Genomic DNA, 26586 nt, shown 5'->3' with positions numbered 1-26586 from the left:
CCCTCTGCCAGGGAGGGCAGGGTCCCCACGCCGGGCCCCGGTGGGTGGTGGATGGCCCGCGGGTGATGGCAGGGCAGCCGGGCGTCAGCTCGTGGGCTCGCTTCTCAAGTGCCTGTGCATTCAACCCGAAGATGTAGGTGACCGTGTCGCCTGGGCTTTGTAGCACCATGGGGTCACTGTGCATTAGTGCTGCAACTACTGAGTGACAAATGAGCATTAGGCACTGTTTCCTTATTATCTTTTTTGTAATTATTTCCTTGTTGCGTGCTTACATGAGTAGGTTATGGCTTTTTCTTTTCAGTTTTGCCCTTGTTTTGCAGTCTGAGCAGGGCCGATACACACCTGCTGAGCAGCAGCAGCCCGTGGGGTTCCTCTGCTTTGCCCTCTGCTGCTGAGACAACTTGAGGAAAAAGGCACAAGTGATGTGAGTTTATGGAAGAGACTCGTGTACACACCTTTGTACACACAGAACCAGTGCCACAAAGCGGATCTGAAATCCACGTAGAGAGGTGACACTGAGTAGTGGCACCACGTAGTGAGGTGTCCTGCAAGACCTTGGCCACAGAAGAAAAGGAGCGCACCCGGGAGCGCCGGGAGTTTCCCTTTGCTCCTGGCAATGGGCTCAGGCTTGACTGAGGGAACCATCTCCAGGCAGGAGATGGTAGTTCGCTCTGTGACCTGGATTAACGCCTTTGAAACTATCAAGAATTCTTCCTTGAGCGACTAAAAACAGACATGGGTGACCTGTAGATTTAAGTAAATTTTAATAAGAGTGCAGAGCGCACTGCCCAGCGCTCGGCGTACACGCTGTGTCAGGGCTCGGGGGCGGCCCTTTCCGGCCCTCATCCCAACACATCCCTGCGCCAGACAACGCCAGCTGCAAATCGTGCTATTAAATAACAGCAGTGGCACTAACAGGACCAGGGATATGTACCGAAAAGTAACTCCAGCTTGAAAGAACATAAATAAAGCTCAAGAAAAGCCCAGGGTTTGTGGTTGGGTCTCCGGAGGCTGCTTGTCGGACGGGAGCCCACGGGCAGGTGCGTGCTGACGGCCGCGGTTGTGCAGCGTTCCGGCGCGGGACCCGTACGTGGAGGAAAGGCTTTGGTGCCACCGTAAGCGACAGCGGGGTGACAACCGAGAGGTTCGCGAAGGCTGGAGCCCTGCAGCGCCCTGCCGGGGTCCGGCCTGCCACAGCCCGCCGCGGCGAGGACTCGAACCGGCAACTTGCAGCTCGGCTCCAGAACCGGCGCTCATCGCCGCTCGGACCGCGCTCCCCGCGCATGCGCCAGGATCTGTCACTGACCCCGGGCTCTCTCCGGGACTGTTCCACCAGCCGGCGTGGGGGAGAACGACCTCAGGCGTTGCGCGGAGCGAAGGGCCGGCCTCGGCCCCGCCGCGCCCTGCGCAGTGTGCCCGCCGCGCACCCCCCCGCCGCTGCGGCGCGGTGGTGCGTGCGGCGGGGGGCGGGCCGGTTGCCCAGGTGAGCGCGCGAGCGCGGCCCGCCCCGCGCGGCCCCGTCAGCGCTGCCAGCGTGGAGCGGCCGGGGCGGCAGCGCCGGGCCCGCGGCCATGGACGGCTCGCTCGAGAAGGTCTGCGGGGCAGCGCCGCGGGGCCGGGGCCGCGCCGCGAGCAGCGGCGGGTGCGGTGGGGCCGGGGCCGCGGGGAGGGGCGCGGGCCGGCGGCGGCCGGGGTTCGGTGCGCGGCGCTGCCCCCCGGGCTGAGGCGGCGTTGCCGCCGGAGCTTTGGGGCAGCAGCGGAGCCCCCGGGCGTGTCCTCCCTCGGCCCGCGCAGCCGCCGGTGTGACCGGCATCCGTGTCCCGGATCTGGACCTAGGGAGAATAACTACCGGGAAATGCTTCAGGAGCGGGTCTTGTGCTTTCTTTAAAAAAAAAAGATGGAGCTTATTTCCTGTCACTGTTAGCCTTCAGCAGGATAGGAGAGGAAATATTACTAAATAAATTATTATGTTGCCCATTTTTTTTTAAATTGAAATGGAGGCGTTCGCTGCCCTGTGTTTGCTCTTCTGCCCGGTGCCGTGTAGAAAGCAAATATTGGCTCTGCAGAGCCGCGAGCCCCGGGCAGAGCCTGTTTGCCGCTGGCACCGTGAGTCAGTGGCTGCTCCGCACCTGGGCTGGGGCCGAGGGTCCTGCCCCTCCCGGGGCCTGTCCCGTGTCCCGGTGCCTGTGGGGACACTTTGCCTCTGGAATAACGAGTACTTCGTGTGCTTAGGGCTTTGAGTGCACACGCCCCTCCTTGCGTCATTACTATGTGCAGCGTGCTCGCTTTTGTGATCCTTGGGGTGGTCCAGAGAAGCTTGAATGGGATGTGCCCCAGTGAAATGGTCGGGAGATCCGGGAAGTATCTTTCTGACGTGGCTAATGGGTTGGTGGCAAAAAAAGTTTGATATATTAGGAGCTTTCTGAAGAATACAGTGTTACAGGGTATTTGTTGGTGTTTAAAAGCTTAGGTTCTTTACTAGCGCTGACAGCAGTGACTCCTGCTTGTTCTGAAAAATTTTATTTAAGTAAAATTTCATTGGAATAGTTTGGAGTATGCTGTCTATGAACTGGACTCAAAGAGAACACTGGTGTGATACAGGATTATTTAAAGAAGGTGCATTAGTACAGGACAAGTGTAGTACTGGCCAAGCTCTTTGCTTGACTAGTTCATCATAAGAATATAATGAACTGTAAACAATAAAGACACTGTAACAATGAAATACCTAAAAGATGTCCATATTTTGATTATTCTTGATGTGAGGAATAGTCTGTAATGGTCTGCAAAAACTTGCCTGCCTGATTTTTCCATTTATGCAGATAGATATGTGTCAGGAGTTATCATCTGGTTTACTTCCTCTCTTGTTTATCAGGGCTTTTTTCCACATGTGTGATGAAAGCTGTAGTCCTCAGTATAATAAAATGCCATAATACAGTTATGGTCTTCTAGATATTTAGCAGTAAGTACTCTCTTGGAATAGTCTTTGGTTAAGATTGTGGTAAATCTGTACAATTTGGAGTTTATCAAGTCTTGAGCATGACATGTCAGAATTCTTCTCCCCCAAATATATTGAAAATTCCTCCAAGCTGGGATACATTTTCTGTAGAGAATGTCTGTTCACTTATCTCGTGGACATTATTTAAGCATTATCATAATAGATTTGAGACTGACTTTTATTTGAACCATGGATTCTCTCCTTGCTGTGTATTTGTGCAGGGTGCCATGTGATAAGTACTTTTAAACTTGTATTAACACTTGTTGCAACTTTGTATTTTCGTAACCATTTTGGTACAATCACCTAATGAGCTGTAATGCGGTGACATTGGGTGACTGCAGTCTTTAGGGTCTTGCAAATGGAAAAACACTTTTTTAGCAGATGAGAAAGTTCCTGAGAATTGAACACATTGCACAGTAGGACTGCAGTGAAAATCATTGTAGAATCTGACTCACAGATGTGCACACCAAACATCTCTTGGTTTGATTTTGCAAATTAATGTTATTTCAGCAGAGTTATTTTTGCATTATTTTTTAAGATATTGTGTGTCATATGTTATATAATCAATATTAATTTTATCTGAAATTCAGAAATCTTTTGTTGGGCTGAACTTGTTTAAATAATTCTGGAAGCCTGTGTTAGATTTCAGAAGTTTGCCTTAACAGGACTATTCTATTTTTTTTTCCCATTTGGATTTTAATAGAAGTGACCAATTCTGAAGGATTTAAAATTTCAAGTTAGGTAACTTTGTCAATGGTAAAATAGTGCAAATTCTTTCCTTGTAACTTCTTGCTATCTCTACAGCAGCATTTTCCCTAAACATGAAAAAATCTGTTTTGCTTTCTTGCTCAGCCTGTGGCTCTTGTCTTTTGCTTCTGTGCTGTTTACCACAACATCCTGGTAAGTTTACAGAAAATTCAGGCAGCAGAGCTGCATTAAGGTCCTGGCACATGTCAGGGGAATAAATAAAGATTAAAAGAGTGAATATCTATAAGCAGAAGCCTTGTGATGATACAGTGCCATTTTTATTCAAGCCAAACAGTCATGAAGTGTCTTTTTTTTTTTTTTTTTTTTTTTTTTTTGTTATCTTAAACTTTTCTTACCCTGGAGAATAAAAACAATATTCTTTTGGCTGAAGAATAGTGACATTGTTTGAGATTAATTTACTGTTGAGAAGAGGTTTTGGTTTTTTATGGTAAAACTTTCTTTTAAGGTGTTATAGTAATGTAGTGGGAAAATGAGCTCCCATGAAACGGAAGGAGCTACACCTGTGAGTTGCTTCTCACAACATTAGTTTAGGTAAACTCATCCCTTTATTTCATTAGGAGTACAGCCTACAGAAATACAAAACCAAGATTGGAAAACATTGCTATAGAAGCAGCATTCTCCCTTTTGAATTTGCAATTAATTTTCAGTCTTATCGCAGTTGGAGAATGGCCCCTTATCCTCTCCCCAGCTGCCAAGTGACTTCAAGGTGTGACGTTCTGCCTATAAAATCATAAACAGTTCACAGTTCAAAGTACTTCATAAAATAGTAACAGATTAGTAACAGAATGGGGAAGTGAGTACAATCAAAGCTGTTGCAGGATAACATTAGGGAGTTGGATTAACACATTGGAAGGCAATGAATGATAGAAGTCGAAGCAGGCTGAGGGAGGCAGGAGGTGCTGAATGGACACCTGGAAAGAAAAAGCCATGGCTGGTGCCTCCCTAGAGCTTGGAAGGATTTGTGTGTCTTGTAACTGCCCTGGCCAAAGGCTGCCTGTGATCCAGGGGCAGGACTGAGTGCAGAAACTTCCTGCAGCTGCTTTAACCCCCTCAACACCTGTGCTGTCCTGTCCTTCAGGAGGGAGTGTTCAAGAACTCCTCCCACAGTTGTTTTCAAAACCATTTCAAGACCATGAAAAAAATACTCTGTTTATTATTGCTCTTGTTATTCAAGTGTGTTCAGAAACCTTTCTTAACTTAATGATTTATTGCTGCAACTTTGCCACACCTATTTTTCTTGCTGCTTAAAAGAAGCAGAAAGTCTCCTGCTTCCCAGCTCCATGGCCTTACTGATGTGAGCAGAGGAGGAACATACAGAAAGTTCAACATGCAGCAGGTAAAGGTGGGCTTCTTCTCCTTCCAGAATTGAGAGGAGAAAATAAGCTGGTGCATATCCACTTAGCTATTGGAAAAAATCAGAAGGGATTAATTTTCCAATTCAGCCCATATCAGGATTCAAAGACTTTGTGGATTTCAGAGCATTTTTTGGAGCTTAGTGTAACTTAGGAGTTTTAAAGGTGTATTTTATGTAGTCATTCTGGCAGCTTATTGGCAGAAGGGTTTCATGTGTGTAATTAGTGAGTGAGACAGGATGAGTCACAAGGTAAGGATGTGCAGTTTTAAACATCTGATGTCATTTCAGCCGGTGAATTTTATGTTAGTTGCAAACAAAGGCAGCTCGGAGCCTTTTTTATAATGTCTCTACATCTTGAGTCCTCATTTATAACAGACCTGAATTTTTGCATGTGATGCTAAGGAAGGTTCAAACAAGTAACTGCCTTCCAGCTATTGATGTTTTGTGGCAGCCTGAATTCACTTATGTGAGATAATCACAATCAGTAGATTGTGATCGTTTACTCTCCTAAGGGCTTGCAGGAACAAAACTGATTTTTTTTCCTGAACTTCTTTCCAGAGTTTCTTTGACATGGTGCAACTCTGGAAACCACTCAAAATGTATGAACGTATTGCCAAAGATCAAATTTATATTTTTCCTTTGGTTATGTCTTTTTTTCTTCTGAGTATTGAATGCTTGCAGTGTGTGTTGGGTTTTTTTAATCTGTGATGAGGTCTGGAACTTTTTGTATTTGTACTGCTTTGTCACTCAGTGCTTAATTAAATTGTGGTCCTCATACCCAGTGGTTTTTGTACAAGTCAGTGTAAAAGTGTAAAAACCTATTTATTGCTGAATGCTGGGAGTTCAGATAGTAAAATATTACTCAGTTCTTGCTCTATTCTTTTGTTCTTCCTCCAAGCATTTGTTACTGGCCGCTTCCAAAGCCACAGAATAGAAAATTGTCAGTCTTGGTCTGATCACTGTGCCCATGCCTGGCTCCTGATTCTTTCAGCCACCTACCACTTGCTGTAATGTGAATTAAATCTTAAAATATTTGGTTAAAAATAGTCTTTGAACATATGGTAACTCTCAACTTAATTTTTTTTCCTTTCTTGATCAGTCCTCCAGATGAAAATAGTATAAAATCCTCATGTAAATGAACCCCACTACCTTCTGTGATTAAATTTGTTTTTGTGTCTGCATCTGTCTAAGTAAATGCATTTGCCTGTGGGATTTTTTTCTTTAAACAACCCTTTCCCTCCCCCTGTCCCCCCAACCTCTGCAGCAGCCTGCAGGGGTTATAACCACCAGAGTCTTTGGCACATGGGTGATGGCTTGGTGTTGAATTTATGGAGGTTATGCAGAAGCAGAGAGAAGGGACTCTGTAATGGGGTCACCTGAGTATCTCAGGGGGTTTGCTGTCTAACATGATGGGGCTTAGCAGTGGTGCTGCCTTCTCCCCTCACACTGGGGTATATCTGTTTTTCATCTGGCTCTGCCAGATGACACCTTCCACATTCCCTGGAAGCTTCAAATGGCCACTAATCCTTCAGTGGATAAATGCTCCTGTCCAGGTGTCTGGTGTCAGTGTCACAAGCTTCTGTCAGGCCTCTTGGGTTAAAGTTTATGAAAGAGACTTCTTCACAGCCAGAGCAGTTCTTTGGAAAATACTTTGAGCTTGTCATCGGTTCAGGGCAAATGAGTTCCATGATTTTTAAACTCTTCCATCCTGGCAATATCTGTGGTTACCTGATTTCAGCAGTGAGATCAGGATTTTTGGCCTGTTCTGTGCAGCTGGAGGATAATTGCTGCATGGCAGCCTGTCTTGGCTGCCTGCTGCAGGTTGGTTTCACTCTTTTGTTTGCATAAAGGGAATTTCTCTACTTAGTTAAGATTAAAAACTGGTTTAAAGGTACAAGAAATAGGAAAAATAGATTTACAAGGGTATTTGGGTTGGGTATTTTCACTGTTTTGCAAATTCCCATTGTAAAAGTCTGCTGGGGAAATGACAGGGAACTATGCCATTTTATTTCTCATCTAGGGCAGTCTCAAATACTTTCTTGTCTTTCTGGATCCAAATGTTGAGTTTTTAACCCCTTCTACAATTTATTAGATTGTAGAGACAGTAGTAAGACAAAAGGGTTTTGATCTTTTCTTGAAAGTTGCATTCTTTTTCTTAAAAGATGGTGGACCCTACTCTAGCAGAAATGGGGAAGAATCTGAACGAAGCAATGAAGATGCTGGAAGACAATCAGAGGTGAGTGCAAAGCATACAATAAAAAACAATAGCTGTTTGTGCTGAGGGGAGGATTATTTGTGTCACTGGCATTAAGCAGAGAAACCCCTCATTTTCCTGTAGTTTAAGGTCACATTGTCATTCTGAAGCTTACACCTATACAAATGATCTTTGTTTCTCAAATGCTGGCACTTTTAAAGTAAATGTATACATATTTATACATGTTCTCTATTACCCAAAACAAGTCTGTTTTTCAAAGTTAGGATTTATTTTTTATTATTGCAGTGCCAGCAATTTTTGATTCCTGTATATCTGAGATTGTTCTCTAAGCTTTCTGTTAAAGAACTGAAAACCCCAACAACTTGGGAGCTCTTTAATTCAGTCTGAACAAAACTTTAGTGTCGATCTCATCTGGTTTATTTCTGAACCTGCTGTCAGTGAAATAGATACGTGTTAATATGCATTTCTACAAGTCAAAGTCAATTACATATTTGATGTTATCAAACACAAATACAGAGTTTATTCTGTGTCTTTAACTTAGGAAAGTGGAGGAGGAAAATGAAAAGAAATATGCACGGAAGGATATTCCTGGACCACTCCAAGGCAGGTAGGCAGCAGCAATTTTTAGATAATGCTCTTTTCAAGATCTTAAACTACACATAGCATGTCTGTCTTCCAAGCAACTTGCATGAATGGAAAAGTTAACATTTTTCAGGCATCATAATAAACTTTTTCCCATACTCACATAGGGGAAAAAAAGTAATACTGTAATCATACCAACTATTTTCATTCTCATGTAGAAAAGAGAAAAAAAGATTACTTGTCCTTGGTGACTGAAATTTTGAACTCTTGGAATCTGATGAAGTAGTGGTGCCTACAGCTGTTTTTGAGACTCAAAGTAAACACAAACTTCTATTACAAAATATTTTTAAAAACCCCTGGGAGTGATAAGGTAGAAAACAGCAAAAAACAAACAAAAACCACCAAACCCCAGAAACCTCCCTCCTTTTCAGCATAGCTCTCTTTAGAAATTAAACAGAGCTCTTGTCCATAAGGCAGGTAGGACCATTGTGCCTGAAATGAAGATTTAAATTGGTTGTGTCCCCTGTGGTAGAGGATCCTGCAGGAGCTCAGGCTAGCACTTCAGAAAATACTGCAAAAGCTATTTAAGTCTCTGCTGTGCAGAAACTAACCCTGGTTATGGGTGGAGACACTGAGTTATCTTTTCTATGAATAAAACCCAATTTCAACTATCAGTGTAAGTTCTTACGCTACTGTACATTTTAGTTGGAGTTAGAAAAGTTGAGGTGGATCTTTTTCAGTTTTGCCATATCATGTGAGAAGTCTAACATAGCTTGTGTCTGCCAGAAACGGAGATTTGTAGGGAATTGTTTCAGAGATGTGCTGAGTTATGAGCTGAGGCTGGTTCAGGTGAAGGGAAATGTGGATCCTTAGCTGCTGCCTTGGTTGGCTGCGTAGCAATAAGAATTCAATGTTGGCAAGTCAGGCTTTTCAGACCAAATTTTCAGGTATCAGTAGATTTGTTTTTCTGAGTCTCCTACTATAAGCAAGTTTGAATTGCAGCATCCTCATCTTTGTGATCAGTTTTTCTAAGACCAAGGAACCATTTCTGTTGCTGTACTCAGCATTCAGTAAAAGTGGAGTCTCCCAGGTGGCCTCTTTTAGATGCTGGTATTTACCTGTCGGTGTCTCTTTAATGTGGTTTTGTTTGCCCTCCCAGTGGCCAGGATATGGTGAGCATACTCCAGTTAGTTCAGAACCTAATGCATGGAGAGGAGGAAGAGGAAACTTCACAGTCCTACAGGTGAGGCCAGTATCAGCTACTGGATGTGGAAGACACCTGATTTTTTAGTATTCTGATCACTATAGAACTTACCCACTTAATTTTAAGTTCTACATGTGTTTCAGTATATATAATTTCTCTATATATTTTAGTATGTATACTTATATGCATAAGTATATATATTATGTATTTTAAAGCGTAAAATATTGTGCAACCAGGTAACTTTTTAAAGGCATCTTACACTGTATAGTGAAGCAGAATAATGCATGAAGCTTGGCTTTCTTAAAATTACAAAGCTTCCATTACTAATTGCTAAATTGAGTTATACAAGGGAAATGTTTCTTATGTGACAGCTCATTTTTTCCACTCCTCAAAGTTGTTTTAAGTCTTAAAGTATTGAATACCAATAGATTTTTATCATGTATCTCTGTAGATTTTAAAATGAAAGGAAATAAAATTTGTTTCTATTTTTCAGTAAAATGGAAGTGGTACTAACTGATCTGCAGAGGATTATTGAAAACTAATATTCAAAAAATATGTTCAAGATTTTAAAAAAACTCCAAAAAAACCAAAACCGATAAATAAAAAAACAACCATCAAACAAATAAACCCTAATAAAGAAAAGCTATGCCTCTAAAAATAGTAATATAAGTGTCCTGAGTTTTCTGTGCATAGGAGAGAAGGGTATTAATGCACTTTCAAGTCCCAGTGCAGATAAGGTGCTTAGTTCCAGCTGATGTTGGCTGGCTCAAAAGCAGGAGTTGTTCCTGTGAGCAGCTGGGCCAAGTGAAGTGCTCTGTGTGCACTGGCAGCTTAGTATGACACACAGGAGGGTGGCTGTGATATACTGCACTTCTCTCTGCTAAATATTTAAATTGCAAGTCAGCCAATTCTGCCAGTCTGCATTAAAAATCCATAAAGCCCATATTGCTGTAATGGCCATGACTTGGGTTTGATTGGCAATTCCTCTGTTCTGGCTTGCAGACTTCAGAACGTTGGTGAACAGGGTCACATGGCTCTGCTGGGACATAGTTTGGCTGCTTATATATCTGTGCTGGACAGGGAAAGACTGAGAAAACTTACAACAAGGATCCTTTCTGACACTACTCTCTGGCTCTGCAGGCTTTTCAGGTGAGTCCCTGGCAATAACTTGTGTGACAAGGTAGTGATAATGTTTAAAAATGGATGTGACTCGACTGAGGATGTCAACTAAAGAAACCACCGTGTCACAAACTTAGAAATCCTTGGCAGGTCTGAAATATAACCTTAACCTAGCCTAAAGAATATCAGGTTGCATTATCTTTAAAATTAGCAGTCCAGAATTTATATTAAAACCAGAATGAAGCCTTTTTTGTGTTTCCTCCCACACTCCACTTATAGCAAGCAAGGTTTTGAACTTTCTAAAGGCAATCTTAAAGGGACACAGATGTTTTTCTTTCTTACTCTGAGTCTAAATGAAAATATATACTAAGCTTCTCTCATTGTTAATCTCAGCCTGTCTTGTAAAAATTTTCTTTTAATCTACTTTAACCTGGGAAAATAGAAGGTTTTTTATTATCTTTTCTGTCCTGTGGCAAGCTTTTTTTTTTTTGGCTAGTGTTATTTTTGTCCTTACACTGACTGTTGGTTTTGTTGCTCATATTTACTTGGCTTTTCTTGCAGGTATGAAAATGGATCAGCCTATTATCATGAAGATGATCGTGAAGGTCTCTTAAAAATCTGTCGACTTGTAATTCACACCCGCTATGAAGATTATACACTCGAGGGGTTTAACGTGCTCTACACTAAGCAGCCTGTCATATACATCAGTTCTGCAGCCAGAACAGGCCTGGGCCAAGCTCTCTGCAATCAGGTAAAGTCTCTCAGGGGGGTTTTACCTGCAATTAAAACCTGCCTGGCTTCATATTGCCTGCATAGCTTTGAGGATTTTGGCAACTTATTTTTCCTCATGGTGGAAATAATAGCAAAGGAAGCAGAGTCCATACTGGGCATAACATCAGCTGTAGTGGACCATACATTTAAAATAAAACCATTTGTCTGGGAAAAATACTTAGAGTTTTTATTTACAGCCTGTGTTTCACAGCAGTGATACAGTGGGAAGAAGAGAAATTTTCTGAATATTTCCAGTGAAAGGATCCTGCATGCTAATTTTTTAAAAAATGAGTGATTGTTTCTAGGTTGCATTGTGATTTACATAAGCTGTTGGTCATGTGAGATAGACCTGAGCCCAACATACATAATTTGTCCTGTGCTTTTTCTTTATTAATTTGATTATAAATTTTAGAAGAAAACTTACTTTATAAAGTAATATTAAGGTTTCTTTTGTCATACTGGGTTTTGTGTCACTCTATTTGTGAACACATGAAAAGAGTATTTCTCAGTTGAAATTCCATCATTTCTGTTGCAGTTAGGGCTGCCCCTTTCCTGCATGTGCCGTGTGCCTTGTAACACTATGTTTGGATCTCAGCACCAAATGGTAAGTTTGTCTTCCCTGAGAGCTCTTTCTGTGCTTTGGTTGGTTTTTAAGCCTCATTAAATGAATATCAAGAATGCTGTTTGGAAAAGCTGTTAATGCATTTACTTTTTCAACTTCTAAGTCTTCTGTGTTAAAGCTGTGCGAATCATAGATGGAAATTTTCTGAAAGCAGTTTGTATCTTGGTCTTGTCATTTGCAGAATATTTTAATGGCTTTTAAGTAAAGTGCTTTTTAGTTCAAGATTTCTAGAATAGGAGTAGTTGGAGTACTTTGACAAACTATGTGGTGTATTTGTGTTCTAATGCTTTATTCAGATTATTTTGCCTTTGAGAGGAAGAAAGTGCAAGCCAAAACCCAAGAAATGGAGAATGTTTCCTTTCAGAACTTCAGAATGCTGTTCATTTTCAATCTTAATGCATTCTCCCAGTTCAGCAGAAACTCAGTGTTTAACAAACATTGTTTTCTTACTGATACCAGGATGTTGCTTTGTTGGACAGACTGATTAAAGATGATGTTGAGTCTGGAAAACTGCCTTTGTTGCTTGTGGCCAATGCTGGTAAGTACTGTGGACAAACAATCACGAAAACCCTCATTCTACTTCATGAATACATATACAATAAAAACAAAAAATATATTTTCATAAGCAGCTCAGTGGTTACATATCAAGAAATATCAGGAAATATGTTAATGACCACAAAATAATTATCTGTCCAAAGGGGATTTTATTTAATTGATTCAAATTTGAATTGTGCTGTTACAGTTCTGCATGTGTCAGTTGATTTATTAATATGACTGTAACTTACTTTAGTGAGTGCAGATCTCTTGTTAAAAATCAGTTTTATATTAACAGTGCAAAATTTTTTGATGGATGTGCCATCAACTTTAGCTTGAAAAATTATATTTTTCTTCTAGTTAATTAAACACCTGTACAAAATTTGCTTTTAAGTACGTATGAGGGAGGTGACTGTTACTTGCTTGGGACATGGAAAGTGATCTGAGATCAGTTCAAGAGGCTGATTTAGTAGAGCCTCATTGCAGGCTGATCCTCTGTCACTGCTTTTTCCCTGTTCAACCCAGGGACTCCAGGTGCTGGGCACACGGACAAGCTGGGCCGGCTGAAGGAGCTCTGTGAGCAGTACAAGATGTGGCTCCATGTGGAAGGGTATGGAACTGGAGACTTACTGCTCTAGAGCTGTGTTCATTAAAGAGTTTGACTAATAGACACCATCTAATTTAACAGCTCACACAGAGCCGTAAGGCCAACTTTAGTTTGGTCATAGTAAGCATTTTATATGGTTTTAGTTTTGTTATTGTGAGATAGAAATTGATTTACATACGCAGGAAGAATTAATTGGAGACATAATTTCAGCACAGATTAATTATCACTTTTATTCTGATGGTAATCTTATCTGCCCTTGCTTTGAAAAGCTTGAAATACTAATAAAAAGACCTTCTAGGCAACAGGGACCTTAAAAGACCTAAGTCAGGGAGGATATCATACACTGGTTTTGAGAATGAAATGGCATTTCAATGAAGGTTGTCCAGAAGGCTGCAGCAAGAGCAGTGTGTAACAGAACTGGGAGGGAGATTAAACCAAGAAGCAAAAGAAATTCCAAGAACTTGGACAATGTCAATGAAGACTCCAGTGCTCTAAGATTACATTTTTTGAAGCTAAAATAAGGACAGTTTCTCCTGGTATTTTATAGAACAGCTGTATTTGCATACAATTTATTTCTGATACCAAATTGATGCTAAATTATGGATACAACCTTGGCTGATGATTTCACCAAATGTTGGACTGAAAATTTTTAGAATAAATTAGATTTTTACTTTTGAGTTTTCAATCTTGGAATATCAAGTAGCAACATCTTCTGCATTGTTAATGAAAAATATATGAACAAAAATTACCTCCCTTTACACAATAATATGAAATATGTAAACTCCAGATTAAAATGCTGTCTCTTAATACATATTTAATATATGCTAAACCCACTTTTTTTTCCAGCGTGAATCTGGCAACTTTGGCTTTGGGTTATGTCTCCTCTTCTGTACTGGTATGTTTCACTATATCTAGAAACTTTAAAATGTGCTTTTGTATAAGGTTAATCAAAATATATATGGCTTATATTGTGCTTATTGTAATAAACTTCAGGCTGCAACAAAATGTGACAGCATGACTCTGACTCTGGGTTCCTGGCTGGGGCTCCCAGCAGTGCCTGCAGTGACACTCTACAGACACGAGGATCCATCCTTGGTATGCTCAGATTCTCACTCGCCATTCTCCAGATCCTGGGCTTTTGATTCTGATCACAGTGTGCTGCCATATTCTTCATAAGCATCTAAATTATCATTTCCAAAGCTGACAAAGTGGCAGCATTGAAAAGAAGTTAAAGTGGTCTGTTTGTTTTCCTCCTCAGTCTTTGGCAGCGGGGCTGACGTCGAGCCAGCCCGTGGAGAAGCTCCGTGCCCTGCCCCTGTGGCTCTCCTTGCAGTACCTGGGCCACGATGGCATTGTGGAGAGGATAAAGCATGCCTCACAACTGGTGAGCAACAGCTCAGCAGGGATTTTTGACAGCTCTTGACAGATCTTTCTGGTTATTATGATGTGTTGCAGAAAACTCAACTAAAATACTGCAGTTGTTGACAGCATAACACTGGGTCATATTGTTACACCCACAATGAAAGCACAGGAAAGTGTTTGAGGGAGGGTTTGTGCTTTTACTATTAGATTTTATGTATATTTTTATAAATGAGAAAAAAGTCTTTGTTCTTCCTAGACAGTGAAGTAACATAATAATTTCCTTTTTTGTCACTTCTCTTAACTATTTTTGCTTGAAAGCTCTTCAGAGAGACTTTATTTTCCTACTCGGCATTGTATTGATTTAAATAATAGTAAATTTACTTTTAGTAAAAAGGACTTCAAGACATTTCTTGAGGTACAAGTGCACTATGTTTGGAGTCCTTACTTTAGTAGAAGTTAAGGTCCAATATGATGTGTTAGTTACAAAATGCAGTGCTTCTATGCAAAATATTATTTCTTAAAGGTTACACTTTGTAGTCAGTGTTTTACTAAACCCAGAAAATACTTCTCTTTTACATTCTAAATTGACAATTTAAAACTGGATGAGTCCGACTTGTTGGAGGGGTTTGCTCAAAAATTGTGACTGTTTAATGTTTTTCAGAATAACTTTCAGTTTCTAAAACTGTATTTCTCTCCTCCATTTGTTCTCCTTCTGCTCTGGTCTTCTAGAGTCAAAGGCTGCTGGAAAACTTGAAAAACCTGGATTTCATTAAAACTTCGGTACAGTTGTTTTTAACACTTCAGTTGTATATCTTAGTTTCTGCCTGTTATGGTAACAATAACTTTGACTAGAATAAGTTATTAAAAATGTTATGTTAATCATAACCATTGTTTCGGAGACGCTTGGGATCTTTCTAATTAAGTTCTGGTGTTCAGTGAAAGCTCATGGCTTGGTTGTGTGTGACCTCTGGACCGTGTTCATTCTGTGCACCCATGGGAGTGCAGAAGAGCATCCAGAAGTTGTGTTCAAAGCTTGATTTAATTCCATTTAGAACATGGGTTTTCTCAGTAATACATCTATGAAACCAGTTTCCCTAAGTGTCTCTAATATATTCTGGCTGCATATTACCCTGCTGTTGAAATCATATTGTGAACCCTGTGATATTGTACACAAAAATTATCCCAGCTGTGGTTTCTACACCAGAAATAGGTTTAGAAATCACAGGTAAAGTATTCATTCCAAATTCAGTTCCTGTGAGATGTCCTGTCCAACAGGGTTTGGTTATTTTACTCTGACCCTCATCCCGAATTTTAGTTGATATTTGATGTGTAGAAAATTTAGTCAGCTTACTGAGTAAGCTGTAGAGTATTAATGGCCCTGGGAGCTCAAGTTACTGTATCACTTACCCTCATACTCAAATAAATCTTGGCATTATTAGGATTATGAAATGTAGCCTCAGACTGTCTCCAGAAGTAGCACAGTCCGTTTCTCTAAAGCAGGAGCAATCACAATCTTATGTTTCCTGCTGGAACTTTCTTGATGTTTCCCAGTGATTCTGGGGTGGTTTTCAAGAGAGCTCAAGCTTTGCTCAGCAGTGTAAGGAATTGTACATGGTGTTAAATCTTTAAAAAAGCAGGGGAAAATATTTTTTTTCTTTTAAGGTTGAAGATGAACTGAGTTCACCAGTGGTGGTTTTCAAGTTTTTCCGGGAATATTCAAATAGAGGTATGTGATGTATTTCAAACCAAACAATGACCAAAAAACACCCCTCTCTATACAGTACTTTAAACTACTAATTCACCAAATGAATTTGAGATAAATGTGATGTAGTGCAGTTCTCTCATGTAACATGCTTTTAAAAAGGTTGTGAATGCTGATCATAATCTGTGACAAATCATACACGTGATAGCTTCTTTTTTTAGACAGACTGCAGTGTTTTAAATTTTCATAACAAGTAATTTTCTACCTTCTTGAATAAGAAGATTTGCACAGGATTTTGATCTTGGGAGCAGATGATGGAAGTCTCTTACAAGCTGCAGGCTGAGTATGAGTGTACTGGTGGGGAGAGATTTTGGTTTGTTCAGGTTTTCTGTTCCTTTCAAACATTTCATAGCTCGTGGCAAGCACTACAATGCTGTGGTTTACTGATTACAGTTCCTGTTGCAATAATATTAAAAGCAGCAGAACACATTGGGAACAACTCTGGAAATACTGTCACAGGTATTAAATATTTGCAGCCTCCTGTGACAAGATTTTGCTTTGTGAAAACACTGATTGTTTTCCATTGGGGCATTTTAACCTCAAAACTCAGAAGTATTTTACTGGTTTGGTGTTTTTTTTAACTATTACATTCAACTGTTTTACTTCCAGTATTTATTGTGTTCAACATATTTTTACAAAAACATCCATGTTCATCTGCTCCAGGCCCAGTACACGGTGTAGATGTGTTACATTAGCTAGGATACGTAATTGTCTTTTATCTAAATTTTAGGTTGCATTTTATTTAAGTAGATAAAAACCCACTTCTGTGATTCTTGTGTCTTTGGTTCAGATCAGACGTCACATGCTGCACAGGCCTCAACTATTCAGCACCCCATAATAAGCAACGAAAGGCACATTTGTGACACTTTCAATCAGTGGGTAAGAATGGATGCTTTTTTCTTTAGGGAAGGGGAGTGACAGTGGAGTGGTTCAGGGGGTCATCAGGAGCTATAAACCCTTTGTTAGAGTAGTTTGAAAGATGTTCTTGATCCGATTTCCTTTGCAAAACTTGTGGCTGTTTAAAACATTCATTTGCTCTGAAGCAAAGTTGCTTTCACGTTTCTGATCATTTTACACAGAATTAGTAGTGAAATCATTCCTGAATATTAAGCTGTTGGTTGTTCCCTTGGTATTGTGGGAATATGTGTAAACTTCAGAATTCTTTTAAATCAGCCAAATGCTCTATTGCCATTGTCTGTGTATTCTTGAACAGACAGCCTTTTCAACTCTTGAGTTAATTCTAGAAGCCTGTGCTGGCAGAGCTGAGCACGTGGATGGTTTGGATCCCTTGTGCAGTAATTGTGGCACACCTAATAGCAGTGACAATTTTTCAGAAAATTCTGACTTGTAACACTTGCAGCTTATCCCAAATTTCCATGATTTTAAGGATCTGTTGAACTCGGTCATCTCACCTGCAGGGTGTAGTATTTTGGTGCAAGAACTGACTTTGAGAGAAAACTGTGTCCATTGTTCCCTGAGCTGAGGCAGGGCCTGCAGGAGCCATGCCCTGTCCAGTTCCCTGACTGTGCCTTGTCCCTGCAGCTGGGAGAGCAGCTGGCACAGCTGGTTCCTGCCAGCGGAGTCGATGTGGTGGAACTGGAGGATGAAGGCACGTGCGTGCGCTTCAGCCCACTCATGACTTCTGCAGGTAACATTCACTCCAGTCAGCCCCTTGTACCATTCCCCAGCAAAGCCCAGCTTTTACAACAATCTCCTGGGGTAAAAGCAGATGTGCTCAAGAAGCTCCTCAGGATATTCTGCTGTGGAGAGGATTTTCTTATAAACAAACCAAAACCACGTCATTTCACTGCAGCTCAGCACTGGGTGCATTAATGGGAACCCAGCTGTTGTGGGTCACATTGCCTCACTATCTCTGCAGAGAAAGACTTCCTGGTTACCTTTTAAACTCATTAGGAAAAGCAGTTAAATTCCTTCTCTCAGCTGCTTAACACCAGATGCCTGAACTTTCTATACAGGTATTTCAACACTGCAATGGTGCTTGTGTTCAAAACACAGCTACTTAGCTGGAATAATTATTTACTGAGCCTCCAGGGTTTTCTATGACTACTGATGGAGGGGGGCTATAAATTAAAAAAACCCTGTGGTTTGGAAAGCAGAAGCACAGAGCAGTTGCAGGGCTCAGGGGGGTGCACAGTATCTCCTGTTGGCTTGTGTGGGATGAGGGGCTTAGGCTGTAGAACAGCTGACACTCATGAGAGAAGGTCCAGGTGTACACAGAACAGCAGATTTTAGAATAAAATTACTTGGTGATGCTGTGATGTTTTGTTTTAAACCAACATGGAAGCTAATTCATGTCCAGCTGGGTTATGGGAAGAGGATGTTTGTGGGTTTTTTTTAAGGCTAGCTACTGATGTAATGTAACAGGGTATTCTAACATATCCTTCTTAGTTTGTAACATGAGAAAAATCCTTTTTATTAATTTTTATGAAATCTTTACTTCCTTTCATTTTGCTGTATCAGTGCATAGATAACTGAACCAAAAACCCACTTACATAGACCAAGATACTCAATACTATCTGTAAATTATATTTGTGATTAACTTGCAGAGCAGCTCCTTTACAAATCCCTAATTCAGACATTTGTGTCACATCCATCACACCTATCACACACTAACACTTCTGCTCTGCAGTTTTAGGAACTGAAATACAAGACATTGATCACTTGGTAGACTGCTTAAAAATGAAGATTCCGGTGTTGACAAGCACACTGCAGCTGAGAGAGGAGTTTGAGCAAGAAGTGAGAGGAACAGCTAGCCTCTTGTATATTGAAGATCTTGCCTGGCCAGGGTTAGGTGTTGTGAGGTAAATTATTTTCTTCATGCTGTGTTAGCAAGCACTGTGCTTGAGCAGACAGGACCATGTAGCTCTCTTCAGTGGTCTTTTGGATGTTTCGTTTACTGATCATTATCTGGCTTTGCATCCAGCTGAATCTTTTGAGTACTTTTTAGGAAACTGCCTTTATAAAGTAATTTTCGATTAATTCTTAAAGAAAAGCTGAAGAGCTGCTTTGGGCACCAGTTGTAACACTGGAAGTGGGGGGGGGGATATGTAATGAGCAAGTGCATTCCACTGTCTTTAGCCAAGCATAACTTCTATTTTTATCTATAATGACACTCACTGATATGCTGAATAGACTTTAAAAAACCCTCCAGGTGTTTTTTTTGATGCAGCCCTCTGGGAAGGATTCTGTATAGTCAAAACATAGCAACCAGAAATCTATTGTGTTGAGTTCGCAGCAGCAAGCTCAGCCCACCCCCCAGTCCCTGATGACAAATGCCAATAAACTTGCTGGTAGGAGCTGTAATGTTCAGAGGTTGTTGTTTGTAAAATACAGGAATTTGTAGAAATGTACTAAATTTGTAGGTGCTTTTTTATGTACTGTAAAGTGAAATTACTATCTCTTGGCTTGGTTTGAAGGTACAACTATCATAGTGATGAGAAGAATGATGACAAACAAGAAAAAGAACTAGAAAAAATCAATACAGAACTTCTGAAAAAGTTAAATGAGCTGGAGTCGGATCTCACGTTTTCTTTGGGTAACTGCACTATTTAAAGAATTTCTTTTCAAGCTAGTGGTCATTCTCCTAGCTGTGCTGGAATGATTTGATAGGTCATTATAATGCAGAATGAGCTGCTGCCCATGTGATTATTGCAGAAGGAACACCTGTAACTATTCCTTCCTCCCCTGTGTTTCAGTTCAGGAGTGCTCACCAGGTGAGCTGTTCTCAGAAATCCTTGTGAAAACTGATGTGTGGGCAACTAGACCAAGAAGGGTTCCTTGCCAGAAAGAAAAAAAGCTGCAGCATTCCTGTGTGTAAACAGAGCCTTCTGGATCTAGTGGAAAGCAGATCTCATTCCAAACCCACTGGCACTGATGGCTTCACTGCTCTGTGGCTTGATTAAAAGCTTTAGATGACTTTTGTGATAATTAGCAACACTTTCACATTTACACAGTGCCACATGATAGCTGAAAGTATTCATTTACTTATTCAGAACTCTGATCTTTTTCTAATCAGCTGTCAAAAATTAAGTGCCCTATGGTTGTGGAACCAAGTAATCTGTAAATGGCTGAAAGTTAAGGAGTTTAAAGCATATTCAACACTGGTATTTATAACACAACTCCTTGACTGTATAAAATATCCACTGTTTTTCTTGCTCAGGTTATGTTTCCTGTCTTTGAAAACCCCCAGGGCTGAACTTTCTTGGCCTGCATAATTTGTACCCACACAGATTCTGCCCTTAGGTACTGAAGGGGGGGTGTGTACTGGGATTTCCAGATTCACAAGCACGAGTGCTGCAGCCCTTGCAGGATTGCAGATTTGTTCAGCACAAAGATCTGACTCTCCCTGTGCCCCCAGGTCCAGAATTCGGAGGGCAGAAGAACTGTGTTTACATTGGCATGGTCACAGAGGATCTGGATGTGTCAGAGCTGGTTGAAACTATTATAGCAACAGGCAGAGAAATTGAAGAAAATTCAAGAGTATGTATTAACAACTCACAAAATATTGAAACACCTTTTTTCCTCCCCTTTCATATTGGCTTCAGGACATGGTTTTGTTCATTGTGAAAGTAAAAGTTGTGCTTGCCCACAAGAGTTTTAATTACTTTGGAAGGAATAATCTGTGTCTACATACAGAGAGTTATGGATTATGATATTTTAAGGATGTCTGGATTTGTGTTCATAGTCCTGTGTGCAGTAGTTCTAATGAAAACCTTCAGTGGTACTGAAGTAGCCTCATTTTATCATTCAGATTTTAAGCTGTCAAAAAACAAAAGTGAAGGTGTAAGTCGATTGTGAGCTGGTGTTTCTCTTCACTGCTAGATGTGGTGGGATTGAGATTCTTTATATACCAGCTTTGAGACTATGCTCTAAAATATGTGAAAAACTTTAAAATGGTGTCTTAAATCCAGAAATTACAAGTTACGTATTGAAGTAATAAAGCTGATGATGCAACTTCTATTTGTCAAAGCACTTACCTGAATGGAGTTCTCCAAATGTTCTCTAAAATAGAATTCTTAAGTGACCTGCATTACATCTGTCCTTTCATTCTGCTAGTGTTGGGCATTTAATTTTCTAACCTCAAAAATAAATAGAACTTCAGAAATCCTTTGCCTATTTCTGCTCATGGGAATATGTTGATTATGGCAATGATTTTTTTTCTAGCAGTGACTGCCCACTCTTGACTCCCTGTGCTGCTTGGAGGGTGACATGAGGAATGTTTTTGTCTGTAGAGCACCTTCAGTTTTTTAACTGTTGTAGTGGAGAGGTTGGAACTGAACGGGCCCCTCGGATTCTGAAGGTTCCAGGGAGGAACAAAGTGGAAGAGTCAGAAGGGTGCAGTCCTTGGGACCAGCTGCAGTAAATCTGTGGATCTTCACCATTTGATCCAAAGCTGGAAAGCAGAACCCATTTGTGAATGCCCCTTGCCCCGCTCACATGAGGAGGGTTTGGTACAAGGAGGATTTTACAAAAAACCCACATCAGTCCAGCCTGCCCTGAGACATGCAGTAAAGGCACTGAAAGGCAGGACCAAAGCTGAAGATGACTGGGCCAGAAACACAGTGGTTCTTCCTGGTGCTCTGAATTCCACCCCACTGCCCTCCCTCCTGTAGCCAGGGACTACCATGGGTCTTGAGCAGCCATGGGGGTCAGTTCCTGGCTGGCCTCTCCCTGAGGGAAAAGGAGCAGCTTCCTCTTTTTCCTTTTATTAGCTGACAGGAACGCAAATTTTTGGCATTTCGGAGGAAATGCCTGTCCTTGTGCAATGTTAAAACCAACATTAATATATGGAAATTGGCATTTGCCTCGCACAAAGATGGAGCTTCTCGGGTTTGTTCATTCCTTGTCCCTGCTGCTGTCCCATTAAGCTGCCTGCCCTTTGCAGTATAAAACACTGCTGCTGCTGGCCTGGGCTGCCACAGGATCAGTGGCAGTTCTTTATGAGAGCAGGAAAACAATGTGATCCTATAGGCTGACACATAACTTGTTACTGTGAGGCTGATTTGAGTCCTGGGTGTTTCTAGGGACCAAAATGTACTCTATAAACATAAACATTCTTCCCAGACATTCATCTGAGGAACATTTATATGCTAAGCAGGTTTTCAAAGAATTTGGGTCATAGGCTCATTTCTAAGTGTAAAAAAAAAAAAAAAAAATACTACTCCTGTTTAAAATTACATTATTTCCTCTGGGTTTATGTGTCAAAAAATCCTGCAGTCAGCATGTACATTCTTTAATTTATTGTCATAATGAAATAGAGATTGTCACATACTGTCTTAAATTGGAAAAATATCTGACTACCCTCTCTCCATCCTGAAAACCTGAACTAAAAAGATAGTTTCAAGTCCAAGTAATACATATCCTTATTTCTGGGTTTTATTAGCTGTTGGAAAACATGACTGAAGTTGTTAGAAAAGGGATACAGGAAGCACAGCTTCAGCTTCAAAAAGCAAATGAAGAACGACTTCTGGAAGAGGTGAGGCCACAAACACCAGCCCTGTGGTACCCTGAGGTAACTCATCCCCTGGGGGGCTCTTCTCACCAGTGTTGGGTTGTGCTTTGCAGGGGCTGCTGCGACAGATCCCAGTGGTGGGCTCTGTGCTGAACTGGTTTTCTCCCTTCCAAGCCTTGCCCAAGGGAAGGACGTTCAATTTGACAGCAGGTAGGGCTTGGGGCCCCTGCAGCTGTGTCATGCTGGTACTGAGACTGTTCAGTTCTGTACTGAACCTGCAGCAAGTGTTCCTGTGCTGGTTTGATTCTGAGTGACATAATCCACTCTCAGGATGTACAAGAACATGCTTTGCACTATTTCTGTAACAGTAAGAATCTTCTACTCTCTTGTACAGTTTACGTTTTGTTCTTGCATGTTGAATCATGTTAAAAAAAGCCATGATAGGCACTGGCATTTATTAATAGAGGAATCATTCCTGTGACCTCTAGCTGCATATCCTGGAGGAGTTTGGGGGGGGTTAAATACATGAGCTGGAGGTAGCTTGGTCTTAGCACATCACTCCTCATGTGAGTGCATGGAATCCTGGTTTGGCATGGCACCTGGCTGCTGCCATCCTGATAAGTGCTGGTCTGTGTGCTAAACTGCATGTCCAGCAATTGGAGGACAGGTTAAAGCCAGCTGGGGCCTGGCATCAATTGGACTGTGTGGGAAACAGTAGTAAATGGAATGGTGCAATGTGGAAGACTATATTTTCCTCTCAGATTTGTAATTTGTGTCTGGGGATGCAGAAAGAGCTGCCTATTATCTTTTACATCAGTGAGAATGATGTACCAACATAATACGTCCTGCAATTACAAATTTTCACTGTAGTAGTACTGTTGCAGTCACAGAAATGAATATTCCTGGGCTCAGCAGAGTATCTGGCACACCCAGGGCAGTGGCCCACTGTCTGTGTATCTGTACCCTGCAGGGAAAGCTTCCTGCTGTGCTCAGGGCCTTTGTGACTCTGGATGTACCAAGTGGCAGGTTCTTAGAGCAGAGAACAGCCCATTCCCCTGGGAGTGCTGACCCTGCCTGCCTGGATACCCCTTCCTGGCAGCTGGGAAGATGTCACATGCCCAGGGCAGGAAGGAAATGGGACTGCAGAGTGTAGCAATGTTGTGAAATGAGGGGGAAACGATTCACTTCCGAAGTCTTAGCACTCATGTCCCTGGGTTCTCAGAAATGCATCACCCCCATGTGACAGTTTGAACTCAAACACTGCCATTTCACAAGTTTTAGTCAATTTTTTTTTTTTAACCTGCAGGCTCTCTAGAATCCACAGAAGCTATGTATGTATCAAAGGCCCAAGGAACAGGCAGCACTCCACCACCAACTCCCACTTCCAGCCTTGCAAAACAAAGACTTCCTGGTAAGTTTCTGTGTCTGAGTTTAATTTCTAAAACTTCCCTGACACAGGAAGACCCACATGATTTTTTTATCTTTTGTAACATCTGGAACTAAAGCTCATCTTCTACCACCTTAAAAACCTTAGACTACCCATGGCACAGAACACTGGCCCAAGCTGTTCTCTCCCCAGCATATTCTTCCTGGGACTACAGGAAGTTGTCCCATTAACTGACAACTGCCCAGGAAGTCTGGAATATTTCTGTAGAATATTAAGAGGTTATTGAGCTTTAAAAATTAACAGGTAAGCAAGCCAGAAGTTTTATTTTAAGTAAAAGCATGATAACATGTAGTCATATACTTCAGCAGCTGCATTTCTATTGCTACCAAACATTTTGTGGCCTAAGCCATTCTGAGGTGAAGATATGTTAAATCTATGGCACTCTCTGCATAGTTGTATTAGTAATCAGTGCTGATTTGCATGGCAGGAAACCCAGTTTTAACTCACCTTATGGGCTGGTGGCTTCCAGCCTATGACTTTGAGTGCAGTTGTTTAACCTGGAATCATTTCAGTTTGTAAGCAGGCAGCTTGGCTTCAGCTCAGTTTTCTCTGTCTGCATACACAGGGTACAGTAACAGGTGCTGTTACTTTGCAGACCTGTCTGGGGTTATGTTCGGGGTCCAAAGTAGCAGGCAAACAAAACCTACTTCTCTGCTGTTACAAAATTCCAATACTTCCTTTGGAAACTGAACTTGTGCACACCACTGTTTGTATTTGCTGCCTTCATGGGTACTGAATGCTTCAAACACTTCACAGGTCAGAAAGCTTTCAAAAGGTCTCTGAGAAGCTCTGATGGGTTCAGTGAGACCAGTTCCATCAGCCACTGTGAAGACCTAGAGAAGCAGGATCAGAGACCCCCAAATCTCTCCCCTGGCCAAGAGCAAGGACCTTTGGAGAGGGAAAGAGCAGAGGAGCAGAAGGAGGTGGCGCAGGCAAAGACAGACACTGAGGACATTCACAGTGACAAATCGCCACCAGACTGCACCACGGCAGAGGACCAAGCAAGTCAAAGATAAAATCCAGAGTGTGGATTTCAGACTGTGCTGAGGAGGCCCCTGCCCAGGGAGGCAGGCTGGTAACAATGCATTGAAGATGTGAACAGTGCCACACACAGTACAGTAATAACTACTGTAATTTATTAACTGGGATTTTGCACAAATATACATTCCCTCCCCTGGGACAGAGATTTGTCTTATTGTACACTTGTTACAGTTGCTTTAATCCTCTCCATGTTAGTGTCACCAAAGCTGTAGTGAAATTTATTGAGTGCTCATGAACGTTTGTAAAAGCACTTGGCAGTTATCCTTCCTGCAGGAATCCATGCATGATAAATTGCTAACTAACCATTCAGCCGTGCACATGATGAAAAGTACAGTTGCACCCAATAATTATAAAATTATCTTACATTACTATACTTTATAAAAAACAACTGCCAGTTGTTTACCTTTTTAGTATTTAAAATCGGTTTAGGCTCTCCTGCAAAACTTCTCCTGAAGTCACCCTAGGTCTGTGCTGCTTCTTTTCTGTTACCTTACCCACAGCCTGCCCCAGAGCCGTGGGGTGTGGGCACTGGGGAGGGACAGGTGCCCTGTGGATGGGAGGCACTGAGGAGCACTGGGCCATCACCCCTTTGTTCCTGCTCTTGTACCACTTCACCCCCAGCCACAGCCCTGGGTATGGTGGGACAGAGTTAGTGAATTTCCAGCCTTCTAGAAAGCAATAGTGCCTCCGCATGCCTGGCCCGCTTCCTAGCCCTGCCCTGGGAAGGAGCACAAGGCACTGTTACTTTCCTTTGCACGGCATTTACACACCAAATACTGAACATGTTCATGCAGTGTAACTGGAGTTCTTTCTGTTGTGTATTTTTAACAGTAGCTGTAGTAAAGCTTGAAAAACCAATACATGCGATGGTTTCGACACTTATTTTTTGAATAGCACTAACTTACCTATGGTAGGAATTGTACAGAGTCAAAAGAAATTATTTAGTTTATTTACATAAAGCACAACTTCAGAGTGTTTAGGACTACTTAATGCACAAGCAAAGCTTTGAATAAATCAAAATCCAAAGTGCAAAAGTGTCTTCCCCCAAATCATCTTAATCACTTCACTGCAAATTTTCAGAGCCTCTTGTGGAAAAGCCATCTTTGGCAACACTTGCTTTCCCCAAGTAACCCAATGGTGATACGAACCCTCCCCTCCCTCTAGAACTGGATACAAGTACTGCAGTTTGCTCCATTTGGGGTTTTTCCTCCCACAGGTATCCCTTAATACCATAATGACAGTAGTGGTAGTGGGACTTACTTTGATAATCTGCAAAATTTGAGGGTTTTGAATTGTACTGGCACTTGATTTGACTCTCAGCTTCTGAAGCCTGCAGTGCTGGGATGCCACGAACAAGGTTAACTTTGCTTGTAATTTTGGGGTAATTGATGTAAATCAGTGCAATTTTTTCTAAAGTGCAAAAGCAATTAAATTGACTAGTCTTCCTCCTTGGTTTCTTTAGTGCAATGAAGAATGTTAATAACAGTAATTTGTTGGGGATAAAAGTTATCCCCACAAAGATTAATTTTTAATGTTTTTATATTTGGAAATGTTAAATCGGTAGTTTTGTTGGAATGAGCTTCATTCTTTAAATACTTACCTGAATGTTTCAATAAAGATACTTCAAATTATTACTCTGGAATTAAGTTATTGTTGAAGGACACTTCGCTACATTCCAGCAAACCCTTTCTTCCCTTGTGTGTGCAAAATCATTTAATGAAGTGCAGTGAC

General features: G+C 41.4%; 1 protein-coding gene across 3 annotated transcripts; it reads left to right on the top strand.

Annotated features, from left to right (window-relative positions):
• Positions 1 to 1418: 1418 nt before the first annotated feature.
• Positions 1419 to 26486, top strand: PDXDC1 (pyridoxal dependent decarboxylase domain containing 1). 3 transcript variants are annotated; one of them, XM_053992204.1, is made up of 23 exons: positions 1419 to 1483; positions 7280 to 7353; positions 7874 to 7939; positions 9074 to 9157; positions 10121 to 10267; positions 10799 to 10988; positions 11544 to 11612; positions 12090 to 12168; positions 12690 to 12774; positions 13618 to 13666; positions 13765 to 13866; positions 14030 to 14155; positions 14863 to 14913; positions 15796 to 15859; positions 16686 to 16774; positions 17438 to 17543; positions 18546 to 18717; positions 19333 to 19451; positions 20274 to 20395; positions 22299 to 22391; positions 22481 to 22577; positions 23674 to 23778; positions 24571 to 26486. In XM_053992204.1, the coding sequence occupies exons 2-23, from the start codon at positions 7280 to 7282 to the stop codon at positions 24828 to 24830; spliced, it is 2349 nt and encodes a 782-aa protein (XP_053848179.1). In that variant the 5' UTR covers positions 1419 to 1483; the 3' UTR covers positions 24831 to 26486. The 3 variants fall into 3 exon arrangements, with proteins under 3 accessions (XP_053848179.1, XP_053848177.1, XP_053848178.1); XM_053992202.1 differs by lacking the exon at positions 1419 to 1483 and adding an exon at positions 1498 to 1592; XM_053992203.1 differs by lacking the exon at positions 1419 to 1483 and adding an exon at positions 5079 to 5099.
• The last annotated feature ends 100 nt before the right edge of the window (positions 26487 to 26586 follow it).

Source organism: Vidua macroura, chromosome 16 (genome assembly GCF_024509145.1).
Source record: "Vidua macroura isolate BioBank_ID:100142 chromosome 16, ASM2450914v1, whole genome shotgun sequence".
In the NCBI taxonomy this organism is placed as follows: Eukaryota; Metazoa; Chordata; class Aves; order Passeriformes; family Viduidae; genus Vidua; species Vidua macroura.
The sequence above is the reverse complement of the archived record's forward strand: the minus strand, read 5'-3'. Positions and strand labels throughout refer to the sequence as shown.